Consider the following 23787-nt stretch of genomic DNA (forward strand, 5'->3'; position numbering starts at 1 on the left):
AAAATACTAACGCGAATTCTTTACAGACGAATGGAAAAACTGATAGAAGCCGACCTCGGGGAAGATCAGTTTGGATTCCGTAGAAATGTTGGAACACGTGAGGCAATACTGACCCTACGACTTATCTTAGAAGAAAGATTAAGGAAAGGCAAACCTACGTTTCTAGCATTTGTAGACTTGGAGAAAGCTTTTGACAATGTTGACTGGAATGCTCTCTTTCAAATTCTGAAGGTGGCAGCGGTAAAATACAGAGAGCGAAAAGCTATTTACAATTTGTACAGAAAGCAAATGGCAGTTATAAGAGTCGAGCGACACGAAAGCGAAGCAGTGGTTGGGAAGGTAGTGAGACAGGGTTGTAGCCTCTCCCCGATGTTATTCAATCTGTATACTGAGCAAGCAATAAAGGAAACAAAAGAGAAGTTTGGAGTAGGTATAAAAATCCATGGAGAAGAAATAAAACTTTGAGGTTCACCGATGACATTGTAATTCTGTCAGAGACAGCAAAGGACTTGGAAGAGCAGTTGAACGGAATGGACAGTGTCTTGAAAGGAGGATATAAGATGAACATCAACAAAAGCAAAACGAGGACAATGGAATGTAGTCGAATTAAGTCGGGTGATGCTGAGGGAATTAGATTAGGAAATGAGACACTTAAAGTAGTAAAGGAGTTTTGCTATTTGGGGAGCAAAATAAGTGATGATGGTCGAAGTAGAGAGGATATAAAATGTAGACTGGCAATGGCAAGGAATGCGTTTCTGAAGAAGAAAAATTTGTTAACATCGAGTATAGATTTAAATGTCAGGAAGTCGTTTCTGAAAGTGATTGTATGGAGTGTAGCCATGTATGGGAGTGAAACGTGGACGATAAATAGCTTAGACAAGAAGAGAATAGAAGCTTTCGAAATATGGTGCTACAGAAGAATGCTGAAGATAAGGTGGGTAGATCACGTAACTAATGAGGAGGTATTGAATAGGATTGGGGAGAAGAGAAGTTTGTGGCACAACTTGACTAGAAGAAGGGATCGGTTGGTATGACATGTTCTGAGACATGGAGGGATCACCAATTTAGTATTGGAGGGCAGCGTGGAGGGTAAAAATCGTAGAGGGAGACCAAGAGATGAATACACTAAGCAGATTCAGAAGGATGTAGGCTGTAGTAGGTACTGGGAGATGTAGAAGCTTGCACAGGATAGAGTAGCATGAAGAGCTGCATCAAACCAGTCTCAGGACTGAAGACCACAACAACAACAACATCGAACAACAAATACGGACGTGCTGAATGGAACTGGGGAGAAAAGAAATTTATGGGACAGAGTGCCCAAAAGAAGGACTCGGTTGGCAGGACACGACACATACTGAGGCATCATGTGACTTCTGTTTGGTAATGAAGTATCGGGGGTGAAAATTGTAGATGGAGACCAAACCTCGAACGTAGTAAGCAGGTCTGAGTGGATGCTGATTGCACTAGTTGTACAGAAATGAAGAAGACGGAAATAATTCTATGAGAAGGATGTTCTCAGTCCGGTCCCAGCTGTCTGCTGATGCACATCTCCAGAGCGGCAATTTACGTATCTATTTTTTTCTTAAATTTCTTGCGTGTTTTTCTATTTAAGAAGATTAATCTCGTGTTTTACAATTGTAAATTCATTCAGTCTATAGCGCAGTAATAGCTCATTTGTTTTGATTTGAAGACTAGCGTCTGTTCGTTTAGCAAGATACATAGCTCATTAAGGCATCAGCGTCCACTGGCGACACATCAGGCGAGCAGCAAGTTGCATACTTTGTTTCTGTCTGCCTTTATGGTTTACTTCTTCGGATAGTTTTGCTACGATGAGCATGATGCGTGCATTCTTTGTGCGGACGCACGAGGAGCTGGACGCAGTTCGCGAACAGCTGAATGCGCTTCTGATTGCTGCCAGTCGCCCTCAGTTTGCTGCCTCGGCGTGTAGGGGTGGCGGAGAATCCGGCGCGTCACATGGGACAACGCAGCGTTTGTTTCGCCCACGGTATCTGCTGCCGAGGCACCTCCTAGTGGACCCACGCTCACAGGAGGGTGAGTGGCGGGTGGTAACGCTGCCGCGTTGCTCGAAGTGAAGGGCCAGTGTGGAGGCTCGCTTATTCACTCTGTGAATGGACAGGTCACTGTTCGTTCAGAAGGTTCCGAGAAAGCGCACAGGGGTAGGGGTCTGCTACTTATCGATAGCAACAACGTTAAGCGCATATGGAGCCCTTTAAGAAGATAGCGTTCAGAAGCGGAAGACCAGAGGCGTGGGGAGGGGGGATTGGGGGGGGGGGGGGTGGCTTCATCCGAGACGCGGAGGCGGTCTTGCCTGCGGCTATCGAGGGTGGAGAGTGCAGTCGTTTGAAAGCTGTGGCTCACTTCGCCACTAACGACGCATTTTGCATGGGTGCTGAGGCGACGCGCAGTTCATACAAGCGGCTGCCGGAGGAGGTGAAGGCTGCTGGCGCCGCGCGCACGGTACAAGCAGAGCTCGCTGTTTACAGCATTGTTATCAGAGTTGTCGGGGTCCTTTGGTTTGGAACCGGGTGGAGGGCCTCAAGCAAAGGCTTCGTCGACTCTGTGACAGTCTTGGCACCCGATTTCTAGACATGCGCTATCGGGTGGGGACCTGTAGAATTCCCCTTGATAGGTCATAGGTACACTACACAAGGGAAGCAGCTACTCGGGTAGTGGAGTACCTGTGGCGTGCACACGACGGCTTTTTAGGCCAGGCGGTAGTTTGACGTACTCTGCCGAACACTCGCCAGTCGATGCGCAGAAAGAGAAGTTACATTGCTTTCAGAGTAAAGAAATTCCGACTATCAAAATTTCGTTTGTGAATTGTCGACGTATTCTTAACAAGGTTCGCGAATTTACTGCCCTCCAGAAAAGTTCTTACTCTCAAATTATTCTTGGGACAGAGAGCTGGCTAAAACCCGAATTGGAAGAGGAGGAGGAGGAGATTAGTGTTTAACGTCCCGTCGACAACGAGGACATTAGAGACGGAGCGCAAGCTCGGGTGAGGGAAGGATAAGGAAGGAAATCGGCCGTGCCCTTTCAAAGGAACCATCCCGGCATTTGCCTGAAGCGATTTAGGGAAATCACGGAAAACCTAAATCAGGATGGCCGGAGACGGGATTGAACCGTCGTCCTCCCGAATGCGAGTCCAGTGTGCTAACCACTGCGCCACCTCGCTCGGTAAAACCCGAATTGGAAAGCTCTGGAGTGTTTAGCGAGTCATGAAACGTACATCAGAAAGACAGATACACGCCACTGGAGGAGGAGTGTTCATTACAGTTAACAAAATTATTGTGTCTATTGAGATCGAAGTTGAGTGCGACAGTGAAGCCACCCGATTCCGCTGCGACAGTTCTACAGTCATTCAAAGAACGTCTACGTTCAGTACCACGTAACTACCAAGATCATGCAATACAAGTTGGAGGCAACAACAATCTACCGAGTATAGGTATACACTGAAGAGCCAAAGAAACTGGCACACCTGTCTAATATCGCGTAGGGCCCTCGCGAGCACGCAGAAGTGCCGCAACACGAAGTGGTATGGACTCGACTAAGGTCAGAAGTAGTGCTGGAGGGAACTGACTTCATGAATCCTGCAGCGCTGTCCATAAATCCGTGACAGTAAGATGGGGTGGAGATCTCTCATGAACAGTACGTTGTTAGGCATCCCAGATATGCTCAATAATGTTCATGTCTGGGGAGTTTGGTGGCCAGTGGAAGTGTTTAAACTCAGAATAGTGTTCCTGGAGCCACTCTGTAGCAATTCTGAACTAGTGGGGTGTCGCATTGTCCTGCGGGAATTGCCCAAGTCCGGCGGAATGCACAATGGACATGAATGGATGCAGGTGATCAGACAGGTTGATTACGTACAAGTCACCTGTCATGGTCATATCTACACGTATCAGGGGTCCCATATCACTCCAGATGCACACCATTACAGAGCCTCCATCAGCTTGAACAGTCCATTACTGACATGCAGGCTCCATGGGTTCATGAGGTTGTCTCCAAACCCGCACACGTCCATCCGTTCGCTTCAATTTGAAACGAGACTCGTCCGACCAGGCAACATGTTTCCAGTCATCAACAGTCCAATGTCGGCGTCGACGGGCTCAGGCGAGGCGTAAAGGTTTGTGTCGTGCAGTCATCAAGGGTATACGAGTGGGTCTTCGGCTCCGAAAGCCCATATCGGTGATGTTTCGATAAATGGTTCGCACGCTGACACTTGTTAGTGGATCATCATTGAAGTGTGCAGCAATTTACGGAAGGGCTGCACTTCAGTCACGTTGAACGATTCTCTTCAGGATGTTTTTCCGGCCACAGCGATGTTGGAGATTTGATGTTTTACCGGATTCTTGATATTCACAGTACACTCGTGAAATGGTCGTACGGGAAAATCCCCACTTCATCACTACCTCGGAGATGCTGTGTCCCGTCGCTCGTGCGCCGACTATAACACGGCGTTCAAACTCACTTTAATCGTGATAACCTGCCATTGTAGCAGCAATAGCAGATTTAGCAACTGCGCCAGACACTTGTTGTGTTATATAGGCGTTGCCGACGGCAGCGTCGTATTCTGTCTGTTTACATATCTCTGTATTTGAATGCGCACGCCTATACCAGTTTCTTTGGCGCTTCAATGTAGATTGGGAACATTATGGGAATGTTGCAGGGGATACAGACACGCAGTCGCGCGAAGTACTTTTGAACAAGTTTTTTGAAAACTTGTCTTGAGCATCTAGCATCTATTTCGGGAGCCCAAACGCAATGAAACTCTCTTAGACCTTGTAGCCAAAAACAGGCCGACCTTGTTGACAACGTCTGTATAGAAACTGGAATTACATATAATGACGTCATTATAGCAACTATGGATGCGTAAGTTAAGAAATCAGTCAAGAAGGGTAGAGGAGTGTTCCTGCTAGAAAAGCAAATATGCTGCTGTTAGCATCTCACTTAGACAGCGAAATAACATTTAGTTCCAGAAAGATGGACGTAGAGGAATTACATGCAAAGTTGAAGCAGATTCTAAATCGTGGTCCGGAGAGTTATGTGCCTAGTAAATGGGTAAAGAATGGAAAAGACCCACTGTGGATTAACAAAGATATTTGGATAATGCTGAGAGAGCGTAAGCTATTAGACCCTCGGTTCAAAAGAGAACGCGGAAATGACATCAGGCAAAAGTTATTATAGATTTGTGCGTCCGTGAGAAAATTTATGCGCGAAGCATACAATAACTACCATTGTCATATCTTAGCAAAAGGTCTGGCAGTGAGCCCGAGAAAATTCTGGTCCTATGTAAAATCGCTAAGCGGGTCTAAGGATTTCATCAAGTCACTCGTTGACCAGTCTGGTATGGCAGTTGTATGTAGCAAAACGAAATGCGAAGTTTAAAATTTCGCGTTTAAGAATTCGTTCACCTGGGAGTCTCGTACAAACGTAACGTCGTTTGACAATCAAATAAAGTCCCTTATGGACAACATAGTAACAAGCAGCCCTGGCGTAAAGAAACTACTGAAATTGTTAAAAACAAATAAGTGGCCAGGTCAGGATGCAATCTCATTTCGGTATTACAGAGAGTACTCTATTGTGTTGGCCCGTTACCCCCTCCCCCCCCCCCCCCCCCCCTCTTAACTCGAACCTCTCGCCCAGCGCTAAGTTCCAAACGACTGGAAAAAAGGTGTATTTAAGAAGGGTGGAAGAACGGACTTGTAAAATTACTGACCAATATACCTAACATCGGCTTGCTGCAGAATTTTTGAACATATTCTCAGTCCGAATACAACAAATTTTCTTGATTCCGAGAAGCTTATGCCCACGAAACAGGACGGTTTTAGAAACCATCGCCCGTGTGAAAATTAGTTTGCGCTCTCCTGAGATGATATACTGTGATCTATGGATTAAGGACAAAAGGCAAATTTCATAAGTCTAGATTTCAGGAAAGCATTTGACACGGTTCCCATCGCAAACTGTTAACGAAAGTACTGCAGTCATGGACTGTGCGGCTGGTCCCGGCGGAGGTTCGAGTCCTCCCTCCGGCATGTGTGTGTGTGTTTGTCCTTAGGATAATTTAGGTTAAGTAGTGTGTAAGCTTAGGGCCTGATGATCTTAGTAGTTAAGTGCCATAAGATTTCACACACATTTAACGAAATTACGTGTATATGGAATAGGTTCCCAGATGTGTGAGAGTCTCGATGACTTCTTCAGGAATAGAGCCTAGTGTGTTGTCGTCGATGGAGAGTGTTCATCAGAGACAAGGGTATCGTCAGGAGTTCCCAGGAAAGTGTGATAGGACCGCTGTTGTTCTCTGTATACATAAATGATGTGGCGGACAGGGTGGGCAGCAATCTGAGGTTGTTTACTGGTGATGCTGTGATGTACAGTAAGGTGTCGGAGTTGAGTGGCCATAGGAGGATACAAGACGACTTAGAAAAAAATTCTAGTTAATGTGATCAATGGCAGATAGCTCACAATGTAATAAAAATGGAAGTTAACGTGGAGGAATAGGGAAAACAAGCCCTGTAATTTTCGAATACAGCAACAGTAGCGTCCTGATTGACACAGTCACGTCATTTAAATATCTGGGAGTAACGTTGCCGAGCGATATGAGATGGAACGAACATGCGAAAATGTGGTACGGAAGGCAAATGGTCGACTTCGGTTTATTGGGAGAATTCTGGGGAAGTGTGATTGATATAGTAAGGGGACTGCATATAGGACTGGTTATTCTAAAGTATTACGGAAAGGCTCTGGGAACTCAAATGGTGATCCCTGCAGTGAATACGACGTTGTTTTCGAGGAACACTCTTGAGCATATTTAGAGAATCAGCATCAGAAACCGACTGCGGAACGATTGTAGTACCGCCAACATATATTGCGCGTAAGAATTATTTTTTTTTGTCATCAGTCTACTGACTGGTTTGATGCGGCCCGCCACGAATTCCTTTCCTATGCTAACCTCTTCTTCTCAGAGTAGCACTTGCAACCTACGTCCTCAATTATTTGCTTGACGTATTCCAATCTCTGTCTTCCTCTACAGTTTTTGCCCTCTACAGCTCCCTCTAGTACCATGGAAGTCATTACCTCATGTCTTAGCAGATGTCATATCATCCTGTCCCTTCTCCTTATCAGTGTTTTCCACATATTCCTTTCCTCTCCGATTCTGCGTAGAACCTCCTCATTCCTTACCTTATCAGTCCACCTAATTTTTAACATTCGTCTATAGCACCACATCTCAAATGCTTCGATTCTCTTCTATTCCGGTTTTCCCACAGTCCATGTTTCACTACCATACAATGCTGTTCTCCAGACGTACATCCTCAGAAATTTCTTCCTCAAATTAAGGCCGGTATTTGATATTAGTAGACTTCTCTTGGCCAGAAATGCCTTTTTTGCCATAGCGAGTCTGCTTTTGATGTCCTCCTTGCTCCGTCCGTCATTGGTTATTTTACTGCCTAAGTAGCAGAATTCCTTAATTTCATTGACTTCGTGACCATCAATCCTGATGTTAAGTTTCTCGCCGTTCTCATTTCTACTACTTCTCATTATCTTGGTCTTTCTCCGATTTACTCTCAAACCATACTGTGTACTCATTAGACTGTTCATCCCGTTCAGCAGATCATTTAATTCTTCTTCACTTTCACTCAGGATAGCAATGTCATCAGCGAATCGTATCATTGATATCCTTTCACCTTGTATTTTAATTCCACTCCTGAACCTTTCTTTTATTTCCATCATTGCTTCCTCGATGTACAGATTGAAGAGTAGGGGCGAAAGGCTACAGCCTTGTCTTACACCCTTCTTAATACGAGCACTTCGTTCTTTATCGTCCACCCTTATTATTCCCTCTTGGTTGTTGTACATATTGTATATGACCCGTCTTTCCCTATAGCTTACCCCTACTTTTTTCAGAATCTCGAACAGCTTGCACCATTTTATATTGTCGAACGCTTTTTCCAGGTCGACAAATCCTATGAAAGTGTCTTGATTTTTCTTTAGCCTTGCTTCCATTATTAGCCGTAACGTCAGAATTTCCTCTCTCGTCCCTTTACTTTTCCTAAAGCCAAACTGATCGTCACCTAGCGCATTCTCAATTTTCTTTTCCATTCTTCTGTATATTATTCTTGTAAGCAGCTTCGATGCATGAGCTGTTAAGCTGATTGTGCGATAATTCTCGCACTTGTCAGCTCTTGCCGTCTTCGGAATTGTGTGGATGATGCTTTTCCGAAAGTCAGATGGTATGCCGCCAGACTCATATATTCTACACACCAACGTGAATAGTCGTTTTGTTGCCACTTCCCCCAATGATTTTAGAAATTGGTAAGAATAACGAAGATAAAATGCGAGAAATTAGGGCTGATAAGGAGGCATAAAGATATCTTTTTCCCCTCGTTCTGTTTGAGTGTGATACAGGGAACCCTCCGCCACCCACCGTACAGTGGCTTGCGGGGTATGTATGTAGATACAAAAGTACACGGTGCTTCGCAGACGATGCAAGGGCTGTCTCCGGCACTGTGACGGAACCAGTAGCCCCGCAGCCAGGCTATGTTCACCGCATGAGGGTCCTGCGCGTTGTCCAGATAGTGTGGCACGAAAAGAATCGGTTTTTGGCAGAAACTGATCGAGACGAATTAGGAGCGGTCTCGCACTGGAGCCAGAGAATACTAGGGCCACTTAACACTTCATACTGCTGTGCCAGTAGCGTATCTTCAAATTGAAACCATACAAACTAACGGTGGTGCATCGACTGATCAGTTCAGATAATATTTGACGACTTCAGTACTGCAACTGGCTTTTTCAGTCTGCACCTAAAAATGGCTCTGAGCACTATGAGACTTAACTTCTGTGGTCATCAGTCCCCTAGAACTTAGAACTACTTAAACCTAACTAACCTAAGGACATCACACACATCCATGCCCGAGGCAGGATTCGAACCTGCGACCGTAGCAGTCCCGCGGTTCCGGTCTGCACCTAATAGAGAGGTTGATCATCAGTAGCTCTTTTTATGATGAAACGTGGCTACATTCATCAGGATACATGAACTCGCACAGCAATAGGCACCAGATTTCTGAACATCCGCATCACTTATATCAAGGTGGTCTGCATAATGTGAAACCTCAAGTGTGATGTGCAAACAGCGCAATACCCGTTATGGGACAGAGGGTTTTTCCGCCAAACCATAACTTCTGATGGGTATGTGAATAATAGACTGCGAACTTTTTCACAAACTATAAATGGTAAACCTCGATTTAAAATCTAAGGTCCCTACAATATGTAAATTTTCACTCTATTCTTTACCATAAAAGAACCATGTTTTATTGCACTCTGATCACATTCTTAGGCTCTAAACTTGAAATTAATACAAAAGTACAAAATGGCTTTGCACTTTGAAATAACGTATTCTCTGCTTTACAGTCAGTTTCCAACGGTGGCCAATTTTTAACTTTACTAATTTCAACAGATTGCTTCAGTTTATTATAAGCTACCACCAGTATACGGTCTCAATGTCACGCCAGTAGAAGCAAACTCTTGTACTCTACAAGACACAAGTTTATTATTACGTGATAACTTTCTCTGTAAGAGCGTGCTGTTCAAAGAACTTCTTTTGAGCACTTACGGAAAAACACACGTGGACAGTGCAACAACACTCTCCACTGCGACAGCAGTACCAGGTGTTACTGATTACAGGATAGTTCCTCTCATAAAAAACACATTGTAAGACGTACACTGTCTGATAAAAATAGTGAAGCAGACATAAGGGAGCGGTAGAGGGATGGGTGTAGGTGCGAGGGCGAGGGCGGACGAAATGAAACTTGGGTTGAGAGGGTATGTGATGTTGTTTCGGTGATTACAAAATCGAATCAGATTTACAAAGAAGTTGGCAGTAGCAGCTCACTCGTCAGTTTGACGCTGCACACCCTCAGGCCTGGATGCACTAATTCGTTTGGGAAGTGTGTGATAAGGCGTTTGTCTCCTCTCCTGAAGCAAGACGACTCAAACTGTTGCAACTGGTCCTTGGCAGCCTGAATACTGACACTGGGACGCAGCTGTCGTCCGAGATGTTGCCACACAGGTTCTACCAGGGACAGACGGGTCTTGATGGCCACTGTAATACCTCAATACCACGGAGAGAGTTCAAAGAGACATATGCCATTTGTCTCGGTTCGCGCGGCTCTCCCCGTCGGAGATTCGAGTCCTCCCTTGGGCATGGGTGTGTGTGTTAGCGTAAGTTAGTCTAAGTTAGATTAAGTAGTGTGTAAGCCTAAGGACCGATGACCTTAGCAGTTCGGTCCCATAGTACCTTACCACTCGACCGTAAGTTGGAATCGGTGTGCTGCGAGGCTCATATGGCCAAATGACATTCTTCCAAGGTCAAGGGAATGTTATACCACTCTTGCTACAAAATACCAAGAAGTTCAGGCAACGGTGACGGAGATGGATAGCAATTACACACCCTCCTCTCCAAAGTGGATCACAAAGACTTATTAATATTGATATCTAGTAGCTGTGGTTGCCAGGATCCATAGCCCAGGTTTCATGGCTTTGTCAGCACTTTTTCCTGTTACGGGCATTTGCATAGCTGACGAGTGGTTTTGGAATTCCTGCTCGCTCTTTAGTTTCCTGCTTCTGGAGCTCACGTCGTGTTGTTTTGGTGCTGACAGGGCTCGTGAGTGCGACATTCAACTCTGCAGCGACTTTTTGCAGCTGTCATCTTCTTGTTTTTCGTCGGAATACTCTTCGATGACCGTTCGTTGCGATACCTCGTCACACACTTTCACCCGCCTTGTGACTTAGCAGATGATGTTTTTCCACTGTCCCTGTATGCGGTATAAATCTTCGATACGGTGACTCTCGTAAAAACAATCACTTCGGCTACCTTTGTTACGAAAGTACCCACCATGCGAGCGCGGTAAATTTGCCCAAGTTAGAATTCACTAAGCTCCGAAATAATGCACTCAGAACTACACATAAAATTGTTCTGACCACGACTGACGATTGTAGCTTGTGGAGGACACTGCACAGGTGCAAAAACAAAAGTGTTGCACCTAATATCTGGTTTTATGTTTCAACATGCATTTCTGGCATGTGAGTAAATAACGGGCGAAGCGCCAAAAAATTCCGCTGTAAATGTCATCAAGACCAGTGACATTTATTCTGACAAAACTGCCAGATCATCAGGAATCAGTGTATACAGCTGTCTAAAGATTGCACTAGTGTCTAACACCAACATCGAAGTTCAAATAATGAGTCATGCGCCAACTCTCTGTTAGTCTCTTGGCGTGCACTTGTGTGAAGTACTGACGATTGATGTACAAGGTCTGTGGCTTGTTTACAACATGGGGAATTGCTGAAGTAATTATTGCATGTAAATAATACAAAATATTCCAGAATGGAAAGGAAAACTGCACAAAAACGGAGTGCTCAAAGTGCATGAAATTTCTCACGCTTGCCAGATGTCATCTGAAAGGGTGTATCACATTTTAACTGAAGAATTGGAAATGATAAAATTATCTGCAAGTGGGTGCCGCGACTCTTGCGGCTGGTTCAAAAACGCGTGAGAATGGACATATCGGAACAATGTTTGGCCCGTTGTAGGCGAAATGAAAAAGATTTTTTGCGCCGGTTTGTGATACCACAGATACAAAACAACAGTCAAATCAGTGGAAACATGCTGGTTCTCTGCCACCAAACAAAACAAAGACAATTCCTTCGGCGGGAAAGGTTGTTACTGAGCATAGAATTTTGAGGAAAACAAACACAGCGCAAAGATCTGCATCGAGCGGTAAAGTTGTGAGCTACAACTTTTAAATCATGTATTTTAAATGTGTGTTAGTGGATGACCCGCACATGCGACAGACAGTCAACGACTCCCACATCGGATATAAATAATATGTGATTCTACGTGACTATGCTTCATTAAAATTATTTGTAAACATTTCCTGTAATTTTGTTTATTGTAACGATACCATGTCTGTTCTATACACAATGTCGTAACAATTATTAATAGGTATAATACCTTTTGAAAAAGACAGTTTTAAAGCTATCGAAATCATGGTCAAGGTTAAATAAATTTGTATTTTGTATCTGGTTAGCTGTTATTTCCAATCCATTGAAGCTCATGAATTTAAGTATTAGGAAATTTTTCCATAAGTATTTGCAGTACTGCCTGAAACTGACAAATGCTGTAAACGAGAATGCTGAAGATGAGATTGGCTGGAGTGAATAACTAATTATCGAAGAGGTTTTGATTTTAATTGGAAGAAAAGAAATTTATGGCATAATATAACTAAAATAATGGATCGGCTGCTTAGGAATAGTCAGTTTTGTAATGGAGGGAAGTGTGGGGAGGAAAATTTGTAGAAGGTGACGAGGGCTTGACAGCAATACGAGGCTGCTATAGTTACACAGAGCTGAAGAGCCTTGCACAGGATGGACTAGCGTCAAGAGCTGTAAAGGACTAGCTTCTGCCCCCAGTGTCACAACAACAACGACAGTAACTGGTTCTTAATTCGTTTCCATTACTCTTTCCAGGATCTGCAGAGTTTTCTGGATAATAGTCCTCAGGGAGTGATCTACTTCAGCTTCGGTTCCCTGGTGCAGCCTGACGATTTGCCAGAGGAGAAGTTTAAAGCAATTCTCGACGCTTTGGGGTCGGTGCCTCAGAACGTCCTCTGGAAGGTCGACCCGGCTGCCCTGCCACACCTGCCACGCAACGTGCGAGCTCAGAAGTGGATGCCTCAGAACGACGTCCTCTGTAAGTAACCACCACTACGCCGTTGTTTTCACAGTTTATACCTAAGTGCACCTCATGGCCAGTGATAGTAACAGACCACAGAACAGATCTAGCGGCTGCGTAACACTCTTCTTTACAGAGGCATTAGTTACATTTCTTTCCACCAAGAGATTTATAATGGACAGTCTAGCTACCCCTGTTACCGTTATTCGTTTCTCGTTTATGCTGACTGCTATAACAACCTTTCCCAGCAGAGTTTAATCTAGTGCTGGATTTTATCAACGGCTGCATTTAGTAATTATATTATAACTACACTAGGACCACTCTGCTATAGAATATGTACTGCAGTTCAATCATTAGATTACTGGTGAAGGTGTTTTACACACGCAAACAAACAAAGAAACACACACACACACACACACACACACACACACACACACACACACACACACACACGAATTATTCACAGCCATGCCGACTTTCACGAGAAGGTTACCTTAACAGTTGCAAATGTGGACCTGAGATTATAGGAAACAGCGAGCCCTGGCTGTTGGATCTAATTGAGAAAAGTTTTCCACAACTGTTTTTGCTGTAGCGGTCAGTAATCATCTTACATAACCTGTACTTCTGCCAGTGTACTTAAATGGTGCAGTTAATGTGTTACACACTTACAGAATTTATACTCACAATATCGTATGCTGTGCACCGTCATCTCTCATCCACCCATCTCCATAATCCACCAGATCGCTACCGCACCAATGGGCGGTGGAGCTTGAGTTGGAAGCAGCCAGCTCGTAAACTCGTGGTGGAAAATTTAAAAAAAATGTTCAAATGTGTGTGAAATCTTATAGGACTTAACTGCTAAAGTTATCAGTCCCTAAGCTTACACACTACTTAACCTAAACTATCCCAAGGACAAACACACACTCCCATGCCCGAGGGAGGACTCGAACCTCCGCCGGGACCAGCCGCACAGTCCATGACTCCAGCGCCACAGACCGCTCGGCTAATCCCGCGCGGCGGTGGAAAATACATTCACTGTAAGTACACTGAAGTGACACAAGTCATGGAAAACCTCCAAGAATCGTGTCGGACCTCGTTTCTCCCGGAGTAATACAGCAACTGAACGTGGCATCGATCCAACAAGTCGCTGGAAGCCCCCTACAGAAAAATTGAGTCCTGGTGCCACTATAGCCGTCCATAACTGCGGAAGTGTTTTCGGTATAGGATTTTGTGCACGATTTGACCTCTTTATTATGTCCCGTAAATGTTCGATGGCATTCATGTCGGGCGACCTGGGTGGCCAAATTATCCACTCGAACTGTTCAGAATGTTCTTCAAACCAACGGCGAGCAACAGTGGCTAGGGGAGAGGGCGCATTTTAATCAGTGAAAATTCCATGTCTGTTTAGGAACATGACGTCCATGAATTGCTGCAAATGGTCTTCAAGTAGCCGAACATCCAGAGGACCCAGTCTCATTACATGTAAACATAGACCACACCATTATGTAGCCCTCACCATCTTGCCCAGAGCCTTGTTGGCAACTTGGTTCCACGACTTCGTGAGGTCTACGCAACACTTAGGCCCTACAGTTAGCTCTTACCGTCTGAAATCGGGAGTCATCTGACCAGGCCACGGTCTTCCAGTCGTCGAGGATCCAACCGATATGGTCATGAGCCCAGCAGAGGCGCTGCAAACCACGTCGTGCTGTTAGCAAAGGTACACGCGTCGGTCGTATTCTCCCACATTTTGCGGCACTCTCCTAACAGATACGTTCGTCGTACGTCCCACATCAATTTTTGTAGTTGTTTCACGCATTGTTGGTTGTCTATTAGCACTGACAACTCTACGCAAACGACGCTGCTCTCTGTCGGTAAGTGTAGGCCGTCGGCCAGTGCATTGCCCGTGGTGAGAGGTAATGCCAGAAAGGTGGTACTCTCGGCACATTCTTGACACTGTGGATCGCGGAATATTGAATTCCCTAAAAATTTTGCGAAATGGAATGTCCCATGCTTCTAGCTCCAACTACCATTTCGCGTTCAAAAGTCTGTTAATTCCCGTCGTGGGGCAATAATCGCGTCGGAATCCTCTTCACATGAATCACCAGAGTGCAAATGACACCTCCGGGAATACACTGCTCTTTTATACCTTGTCTACGCTGTGGTGTCACCGTCAGACACCACACTTGCTAGGTGGTAGCCTTTAAATCGGCCGCGGTCCATTAGTATGCGTCGGACCCGCGTGTCGCCGCTGTCAGTGATAGCAGACCGAGCGCCACCACACGGCAGGTCTAGAGAGACGTCCTGGCACTCGCCCCAGTTGTACAGCCGACTTAGCCAGAGATGGATCACTGACAACTACGTTCTCATTTGCCGAGACGATAGTTAGCATAGCCTACACCTACGTCACTTGCTACGACCTAGCAAGGCGCCATAGCATTTGATATTATTTTATACTGTGGTTATAACATGTACCGTCAAGAGAGATGTTCTACAATTGTGGATTAAAGTTAAGTATTATATCAACTACGTACTTTATTTGCTACTATTAATTCCCTTAACTGTTCCAGACCTCACGCCAATCTGCGTGAGCTTAACGCGTGCCTTTTGGCTTCCTCTCATTGTGACTTGGCTGTCTTGCCAAGTCACAACATACGCAATACTGCCGCAATCTGTATGTGTACATATCGCTATCCCATGACTTGTCACCTCAGTGTATTCATCCGGCAAGGAGAGGGAAGCTGTTGGTGTGAAATTTCTAGTCACAACCTCTGCACCCATGGTTCAAAATGTTGTTTTGTAGGGCGGTCAACCTCAGCCAAACTTCGACATTTTTTCAAAGAAAATTTCGCACTGGCTGAATGACTGATTTTTATTAAATCTGTGACTTGTTTCGCACCACTTATCGGTGCATCCTCAGGCAATATACGCTATTTATAACGTAGTAAGGTTGAAAATTGCCCTGTAGCCACTCCCCAGCATTCACGTGCAATATGCCGTCATTTGGTGAAAACGCTGGTTGAAATATAAAATTTCTTTTTTAAAATTTTTTTTAAATTTTGGGAGCGGCAATGACCGTGCAAGGTGAGAGGAGCCGCGCGACGGCGGACACGATCTGACTGACTGGCCGAAACACTGAAAGCTCTCACGTCATGTCGCGAGAATCGCCAGAGGCCGGATGACATGTACAAGGTGTGAAGAGTGTGGGCTACTGAACATTTGATAAACAGTTCCTTATGCCTATTTTTTTTTTTAAAAAAAGTCTAATACCACACTAGGTGGCCAATAAAAAATGGGCAGTTAGTTAAAACCATAAGAATAATAAATGTGGTGGTTCTGAATGCGTAAGGCCCGGAGCACGCACAAAACCTACTAACAAGTAAGCTATACGGGTAAGGTTACCTGTTTAAGTAGTCAAAATTTTCTAAAAGACCCTTGTGCCTCAGATCGGTCTGGGCATTAAGTGAGGAGCGAGTGGATTTCTTCATAACTCTGAAGATTTCAACCTCTTCCAAAACATTAAGGGTGTTGCCCTTACTTTCCAAGTGTAACACCCGCATGTTCTCTTGGATACCGGTGATATGGTGACCCGTTTCCCGCAAATGCGCACCTACGGCCGCTTTTGAGCCTGGGTCGCTGATGTGCTCCTCTCAATTTGCACGGTCACTGCCGCTTCAATCATTTAAAAAAATTTAAAAAAAGGAATTTTATATATTTAACTACCAGATGATGGTATATTGGACGTGAAAGCTGGGGAATGGCTACGGGGCATTGATCAACCTTAGTATGTCATAAATAGCGTATATTGCCTGAGGATGCACCGATAAGTGGTGCGAAACTGGTCGCAGATATAATAAAAATCATTCATACGGCCAGTGCGGAAATTTCTTTGAAAAAAAAAAAACCATGGTTTAAACTATAAATCTGCATATTGTGTCTCATGGGATGTGGGCATGTGACATCGTCGGTGGTGATCCGTCCGTTGGGAGAATAAGCTCGACGGCCCCGCTTGATGCTATTCTAGAGGAGTAGGCTACGACGCAATATCGCATTTCATCCTGTACCTTATCTTCTTAGAACGTAAATGTGTCACCACAATATACACACATGCCTTACAGTCATCCATACTCAACAGCTACACGCACTGCGGGGAAAGGTGCCAATATGTGTCGAGAAAGAACACCCCTTCTGATTAGCGGGCTGCAACTACCCTTCTGGGTCTTCCAGCCAACGGTGCTATACTTGTCTTTCTTTTCTTTGCCTCTGGTCTCATCAAGCAGAGCTCCTGTATATTTCAGTTTGCATCTGCGAACGCAGCTAACTGTCCACTTTGGCATTCACTGGATACGTCAAGCAAGACCTGTTGCCAGTTCCGCGTGCAGCGCTATTTTTCTTTTTATCTTTGGGAGTGTTTCACGAGTGTAGTGCACCTTGTTCCGACGGTAATGATACCTGGGCTGATTGCAGCATTCAGTCATGCGTTTCAAGGCATGGAAGTTAATCTTGCCGTGCTTGACAGATTTGTGTGGTCATGGCTGGGGAGACATCTATCACGTAGCCCAGCTCAGAGCAGACCGCTTGAAAAAATCTGCTATACGTTCCCTGCCGGCCGTCAAAACTGCAACACCATGACGACGGTATGTAGCAAACTGGCATAAACTGTACTACATGCGTGGATATACAAATGATTAGCGTTCCAGTGCAACATCATGAATATATCAGTAACGTTTGGTAGCGTGTTAGCCATAGCACTCTTTACTTATGGATATACAAGGACACAGTGAGTCACTGCACTTACATCACAGTGCTTTCTATGGGACTTCCTGCTACTGCGCTAACATCCGAGTACACTTACCGTCCAGCACATCAGAAATGATTAAACGCACAGTATTTATATTGTATTAAATGTTAGTTACTTGCCGGCCGCAGTGGCCGAGCGGTTCTAGGCACTTCAGTGTGGAACCGCGAGACCGCTACGGTCGCAGGTTCGAATCCTGCCTCGGGCATGGACGTGTGTGATGTCCTTAGGTTAGTTAGGTTTAAGTCGTTCTAAGTTCTAGGGGACTGATGACCTCAGACGTTAAGTCCCTTAGTGCTCAGAGTCACCTGAACCATTTTTTGTTAGTTACTTGTACGCACAGCTAGTCTGATAGAGCTCCAAAGGGGGTTTAAACCTAATTGTTATTCGAAGTCGTCCGCCTGCTTACGGGGTGGCCGGCATGGTAGCTCAGTGTGTTCGGTCAGAGGGTTAGCTGCCCTCTGTAATAAAAAAAAACTGAGTTAACCGATCAACGACGAACTTAAACGGGTGTCTTACGACGTCCGCCCCGAGCAGATGCAACGAACGAAAATGAGATAAAAAAAAGGTGGTAACGTGCTTGCCTCCCATGCACTGGGCCCGGGTTCGATTCCCGGCTGGGTTTGACATTTTCTCCGCTCGGGGACTGGGTGTTGTGTTGTCCCCATCATCATTTTATCCTCACCATCGGCCGCAAGTCGCCCAATGAGGCGACAACTCAAATAAGACTTGTACTTGGCGGCCGAACCCGACTGGGACATCCCAGCCAATGATGTCATACAATCATTTAATTCCATTATTCGAAGTACAATGAGTGGAACAAGGTACGACACATACCTACACAGCGAAAAATATTTTCTACTTATCTTCACTAATAATAAGGCTAAGTACCGTTTGCGAAAGTATACAGGGTGGTCCATTGATAGTGATCGGCCAAATATCTCACGAAATAAGCATCAAACGAAAAAACTACAAAGAACGAAACTCGTCTAGCTTGAAGAGGGAAACCAGATGGCGCTATTGTTGACCCGCTAGATGGTGCTGCCATAGGTCAAACGGATATCAACTGCGTTTTTTTATATAGGAACCACCATTTATATATTCTTGTAGTACGTAAAGAAATATGAATGTTTTAGTTGGACCACTTTTTTCGCTTTGTGATAGATAACGCTGTAATAGTCACAAACATATAAGTACGTGGTATCACGTAACATTCCGCCAGTGCGGACGGTATTTGCTTCGTGATACATTACCCGTGTTAAAATGTACCGTTTACCAATTGCGGAAAAGGTCGATATCGTGTTGATGTATGGCTATTGTGATCAAAATGCCCAACGGGCGTGTGCTATGTATGCTACTTGGTATTCTGGACGACATCATCCAAGTGTCCGGATCGTTCGGCGGATTGTTGAGTTATTTAAGGAAACAGGAAGTGTTCAGCCACTTGTGAAACGTCAACCACCAACTTGCAACAAATGATGATGCCCAAGTAGGTGTTTTAGCTGCTGTCGCGGCTGATCCGCACATCAGTAGCAGACAAACTGCGCGAGAATTGGGAATCTCAAAAACGGCGGTGTTGAGAATGCTACATCAACATCGATTGCACCCGTATCATATTTCTATGCAACAAGAATTGCATGGCGACGACTTTGAACGTCGTGCTCAGTTCTGCCACTGGGCACAAGAGAAATTACGGGGCGATGACAGATTTTTTGCACGCGTTCTATTTAGCGACGAAGCGTCATTCACCAACAGCGGTAACGTAAACCGGCATAATTTGCACTATTGGGCAACGGAAAATCCACGATGGCTGCGACAAGTGGACGGCATTATGGGAGGAAGGATAATTGGCCTCCAATATTATCGACGGCAATCTAAATGGTGTAATGTATTCTGATTTCCTACGTAATGTTCTACCGATGTTACTGCAAGATGTTTCACTGCATGACAGAATGACGATGTACTTCCAACATGATGGATGGCCGGCACATAGCTCGCGTGCGGTTGGAGCGGTATTGAATAGCATATTTCATGACAGGTGGATTGGTCGTCGAAGCACCACACCATGGCCCGCACGTTCACCGGTTCTGACGTCCCCGGATTTCTTTCTGTGGGGAAAGTTGAGGGATATTTGCTATCGTGACCCACCGACAACGCCTGACAACATGCGTCAGCGCATTGTCAATGCATGTGGGAACAGTACGGAAGGCGAACTACTCGCTGTTGAGAGGAATGTCGTTACACGTACTGAAAAATGCAGTGAGGTTGACGGACATCATTTTGAGCATTTATTGCATTAATCTGGTATTTACAGCTAATCACGCTGTAACAGCATGCGTTCTCAGAAGTGATAAGTTCACAAAGGTACATGTATCACATTGGAACAACCGAAAGAAAATGTTCTAACGTACCTACGTTCTTTATTTTAATTTAAGAAATCTACCTGTCATCAACTGTCCGTCTAAAATTGTGAGCCATATGTTTGTGACTATTACAGAGATATCTATCGCAAAGCGAAAAAAGTGTGCCAACTAAAATATTCATATTTCTTTACGTGCTACACGAATATGTAATAAAAATGTCTTTTTTTTTTAAATCGCATTTGATATCCGTTTGACCTATGGCAGCGCCATTTAGCGGGCCAACCATAGCGCCATCTGGTTTTTCCCCCTTCAAGCTTGACAAGTTTCGTTTTTTGTAGTTTTCTCGTTTGACGCTTATTTCGTGAGATATTTGGCCCGGTCACGATCAATGGACCACCCTGTATAGCAAGGAATAGACGTTCGGAAACTCGAAATTTTACATCACTCAGCGAGACATATTAAAGAGTAATGCCTGATATTGAAATCTCAACTGACATAAATATCCTAATCGCAGTGAATACGACTCCTGAAAAATTCCAAGTAACTCGAAAAATCTTAACCTCGTATTAGCGTAGGCGAAAAGTAACTCTAAATGGATACCTTTTTCTTTCTGTGTGGTCCTCTTTTACGTCAATACCCATTTCCACTGCTTTATGTTATGGGCAAACTTAACCCCCACAATTGCCAGGATGGCCTGTCCAGTATGTACCTGTCACAATCTCTCCACTGTCTTCAGAAAGTTTCCCGGTCACAAATTTGAATAGTTGTGAGAATAGTTGGAAGACAGAGGTTGCCAAATATTGTGAACAGAGTGGATATTCAAACTATTCATGCTTCAGAGCTGTCAGTCTTTCCACTGCCAAAAGAGTTTGAGGTCATTACAAAGTGCTGATTAAAAAAAAGAAATTGTCGAAGCCTCATTTGTCACCCGATTGCTCGAGGAGCGTTACTTAGGATCTGTAAGTTATTGTTATATCCTTTCTAAGGCAATTACTGCAACTGATATTATTCTGTATACTGAAAAGGAAAGAAAAGACCGACTCACGACCCGCTCACGCAGCTTTACTTCGGCCGTTACCTGTCTACTACCTTCCGAACTCTACAGAAGCTTTTCTGCATACGAGCTATAATCTGCCAGCAATCTCCTATATGACACACATTCATCTGCAGAATAAAAGATTATTTCTGAGGCTGTGGCTGACCAGTTTCTCTGTAATATCATTTCTCCCAGAAGTAATAGTCCCGCAAGGTATGCTGGTGAGCTTCTGTGAAGTGTGGAAAGTAGGAGAGAGACACTGCGACAGAAAAGCTGTGAGAGCGGATCACGAGTCGTGTCTGGAGAGCTAAGTCGGTAGGAGCGTTGCCCGAAAAGAACAAAGTTCCGGGTTCGACTCCCGATCCAGCATACGAATACTTTTTAACTTTGCTTGGAAGTTTCAAAGCAGCGCCCATCCCGCTGCAGAGTGAAAGATCTACTCTTGGAGTAGTATTTTTTAAACAGCTCCCGTGTACCTCTCCTTCTGAACTGTCCAAATGGAATTTTCTGGCTTAACAGATCACCCGAACGTGCGCGTGTTTATAACGCACGGCGGACTGCTGGGGACGCAGGAGGGCATAATGGCGGGCGTGCCGCTGCTCGTCGTTCCGTTGTTTTCCGACCAAGAGCTGAACGGGGTGAGGGTGGCCGCTGCGGGCAACGGCGTCCGCGTCCGCTACGAGGACCTCACGTTCCAGGCGCTGCGGAGCGCCATCGATACGCTGGTCAACGATACCAGGTAAGTCACGGAGCTTAGCGTCATCCTTTAGGTAAGGAATACAGGATTAGGCACAATTTGGGTACTTCACGAGCCACTGTAGTGTGCATGGAGGTGGTTTCCTGCTACCAATATTACTGATTCCCTGTTCAATACCATTCGTGCGTTGAGCGAGGGAAACATGAGATGAGTACCTACACGTCTTGTGGGGCGGAGGGTAAAAGTTAATCTTTAATTTGTTTGTTCACCGTTTTTCTCACGCGAGCCTGGCAACTACACTACTGGCCATTAAAATTGCTACACCACGACGATGACGTGCTACAGACGCGAAATTTAACCGACAGGAAGACGATGCTGTGATATGCACATGATTAGCTTTTCAGAGCATTCACATACGGCTGGCACCGGTGGCGACACCTACATCGTGCTGACATGAGGAAAGTTTCCAACAGATTTCTCATACATAAAAAGCAGTTGACCGGCGTTGCCTGGTGAAACGTTGTTGTGATGCCTCGTGTAAGGAGGAGAAATGCTTACCATCACGTTTCCGACTTTGATAAATGTCGGATTGTAGCCTATCGCGATTGTGGTTCATCGCATTGCGACATTGCTCCTGACGTTGGTCGAGATCCAATGCCTGTTAGCACAATATGGAACCGGTGGGTTCAGAAGGGTAATACGGAACGCCGTGCTGGATCCCAACGGCCTCGTATCACTAGCAGTCGAGATGACAGGCATCTTATCCGCATGGCTGTAACGGACCGCGCAGCCACGTCTATATCCCCGAGTCAACAGATGGGGACGTTTGCAAGAAAACTGCACGGATAGTTCGACGAAGTTTGCAGCAGCATGGACTATCAGCTCGGAGACCATGGCTGCGGTTACCCTCGACGCTGCATCACAGACCGGAGCGCCTGCGAGGGTGTACTCAACGACGAACCTGAGTGCACGAATGGCAAAACGTCATTTTTTCGGATGAATCCAGGTTCTGTTTACAGCATCATGATGGTCGCATCCGCGTTTGGCGACATCGCGGTGAACGCACATGGGAAGCGTGTATTCGTCATCGCCATACTTGCGCATTGACAGCACTTTGAACAGTGGACGTTACATTTTAGATGTGTTACGACCGGTGACTCTACCCTTCATTCGATCCCTGCGAAACCCTACGTTTCATCAGGATAATGCACGACCGCATGTTGCAGGTCCTGTATGGGCCTTTCTGGATACAGAAAATGTTCTACTGCTGCTCTGGCCAGCACATTCTCCAGGCCTCTCACCAATTGAAAGCGTCTGGTCAATGGTGGCCACAAAACTGGCTCGTCACAATACCCCAGTCACTAGTCTTGATGAACTGTGGTATCGTGTTGAAGCTGCATGGGCAGCTGTAACTGTACACGCCATCCAAGCTCTGTTTGACTCAATACCCAGGCGTATCAAGGCCGTTATTACGGCCAGAGTGGTTGTTCTGGGTACTGATTTCTCAGGATCTATGCACCGAAATTGCATGAAAATGTAATCGCATGTCATTCCTAGTATAATATATTTGTCCAATGGATACCCGTTTATCATCTGCATTTCTTCTTGGTGTAGCCAGTAGTGTAATTTTGTGGTCAGCCAGAAACCGAAGGGAAATTTACTGACCTTAGTTTCCAGTCTGCACGGCCACATTCTAGTCCAACCCACTGAAAGAAAAGTTTCTATCCTCCTATTTCTTTACCGGATCAGGACTTTGATTTTAAATAAAAGTATGAAGTTCCACTCAAAATTATATTGCATTATGTTTCTCCCATGCAACACTTGGAAATTCACTATTTTCAATTGAAAGCAAGTCTTTCTATTCTAACAGCACATTTAGCAGTTCAGAGGCGACCTCTACGGTAGGTTCCTACGTCTCTCGCCCTGACTAAAATTACTCAATGGAAGTTTGCAATAAATGTTCAAAATTAAGTGGAAATGAAGTCACCACTTGCCACGCGGAATTGTAATTCTCACGGACGGCACGCTAACAGTTACTTCAGCGAATTCTAAGCGATCCAGGACGGTGTACACTCCTCGCGAGTTCACTATCCGTTTTTACCGCAAAATACGCGCTTTGACACAGTTCTGCAAATCATAACATGTTGG

At 45.1% G+C, this 23787-nt stretch overlaps 1 protein-coding gene across 1 annotated transcript in view; it reads left to right on the forward strand.

Moving 5' to 3' along the window:
- LOC124798819 (UDP-glucosyltransferase 2-like) overlaps positions 1-23787 on the forward strand; it is a 115415-nt gene that overhangs the window by 77524 nt on the left and 14104 nt on the right. Inside the window, exons 6-7 of the mRNA XM_047262349.1 lie at positions 12544-12766; positions 21462-21681. Of these exons, the coding sequence (XP_047118305.1) occupies positions 12544-12766; positions 21462-21681 (443 nt within the window). The remainder of the gene's footprint in view (positions 1-12543; positions 12767-21461; positions 21682-23787) is intronic.

This window comes from Schistocerca piceifrons, chromosome 5, assembly GCF_021461385.2.
Source record: "Schistocerca piceifrons isolate TAMUIC-IGC-003096 chromosome 5, iqSchPice1.1, whole genome shotgun sequence".
Taxonomy (NCBI): domain Eukaryota; kingdom Metazoa; phylum Arthropoda; class Insecta; order Orthoptera; family Acrididae; genus Schistocerca; species Schistocerca piceifrons.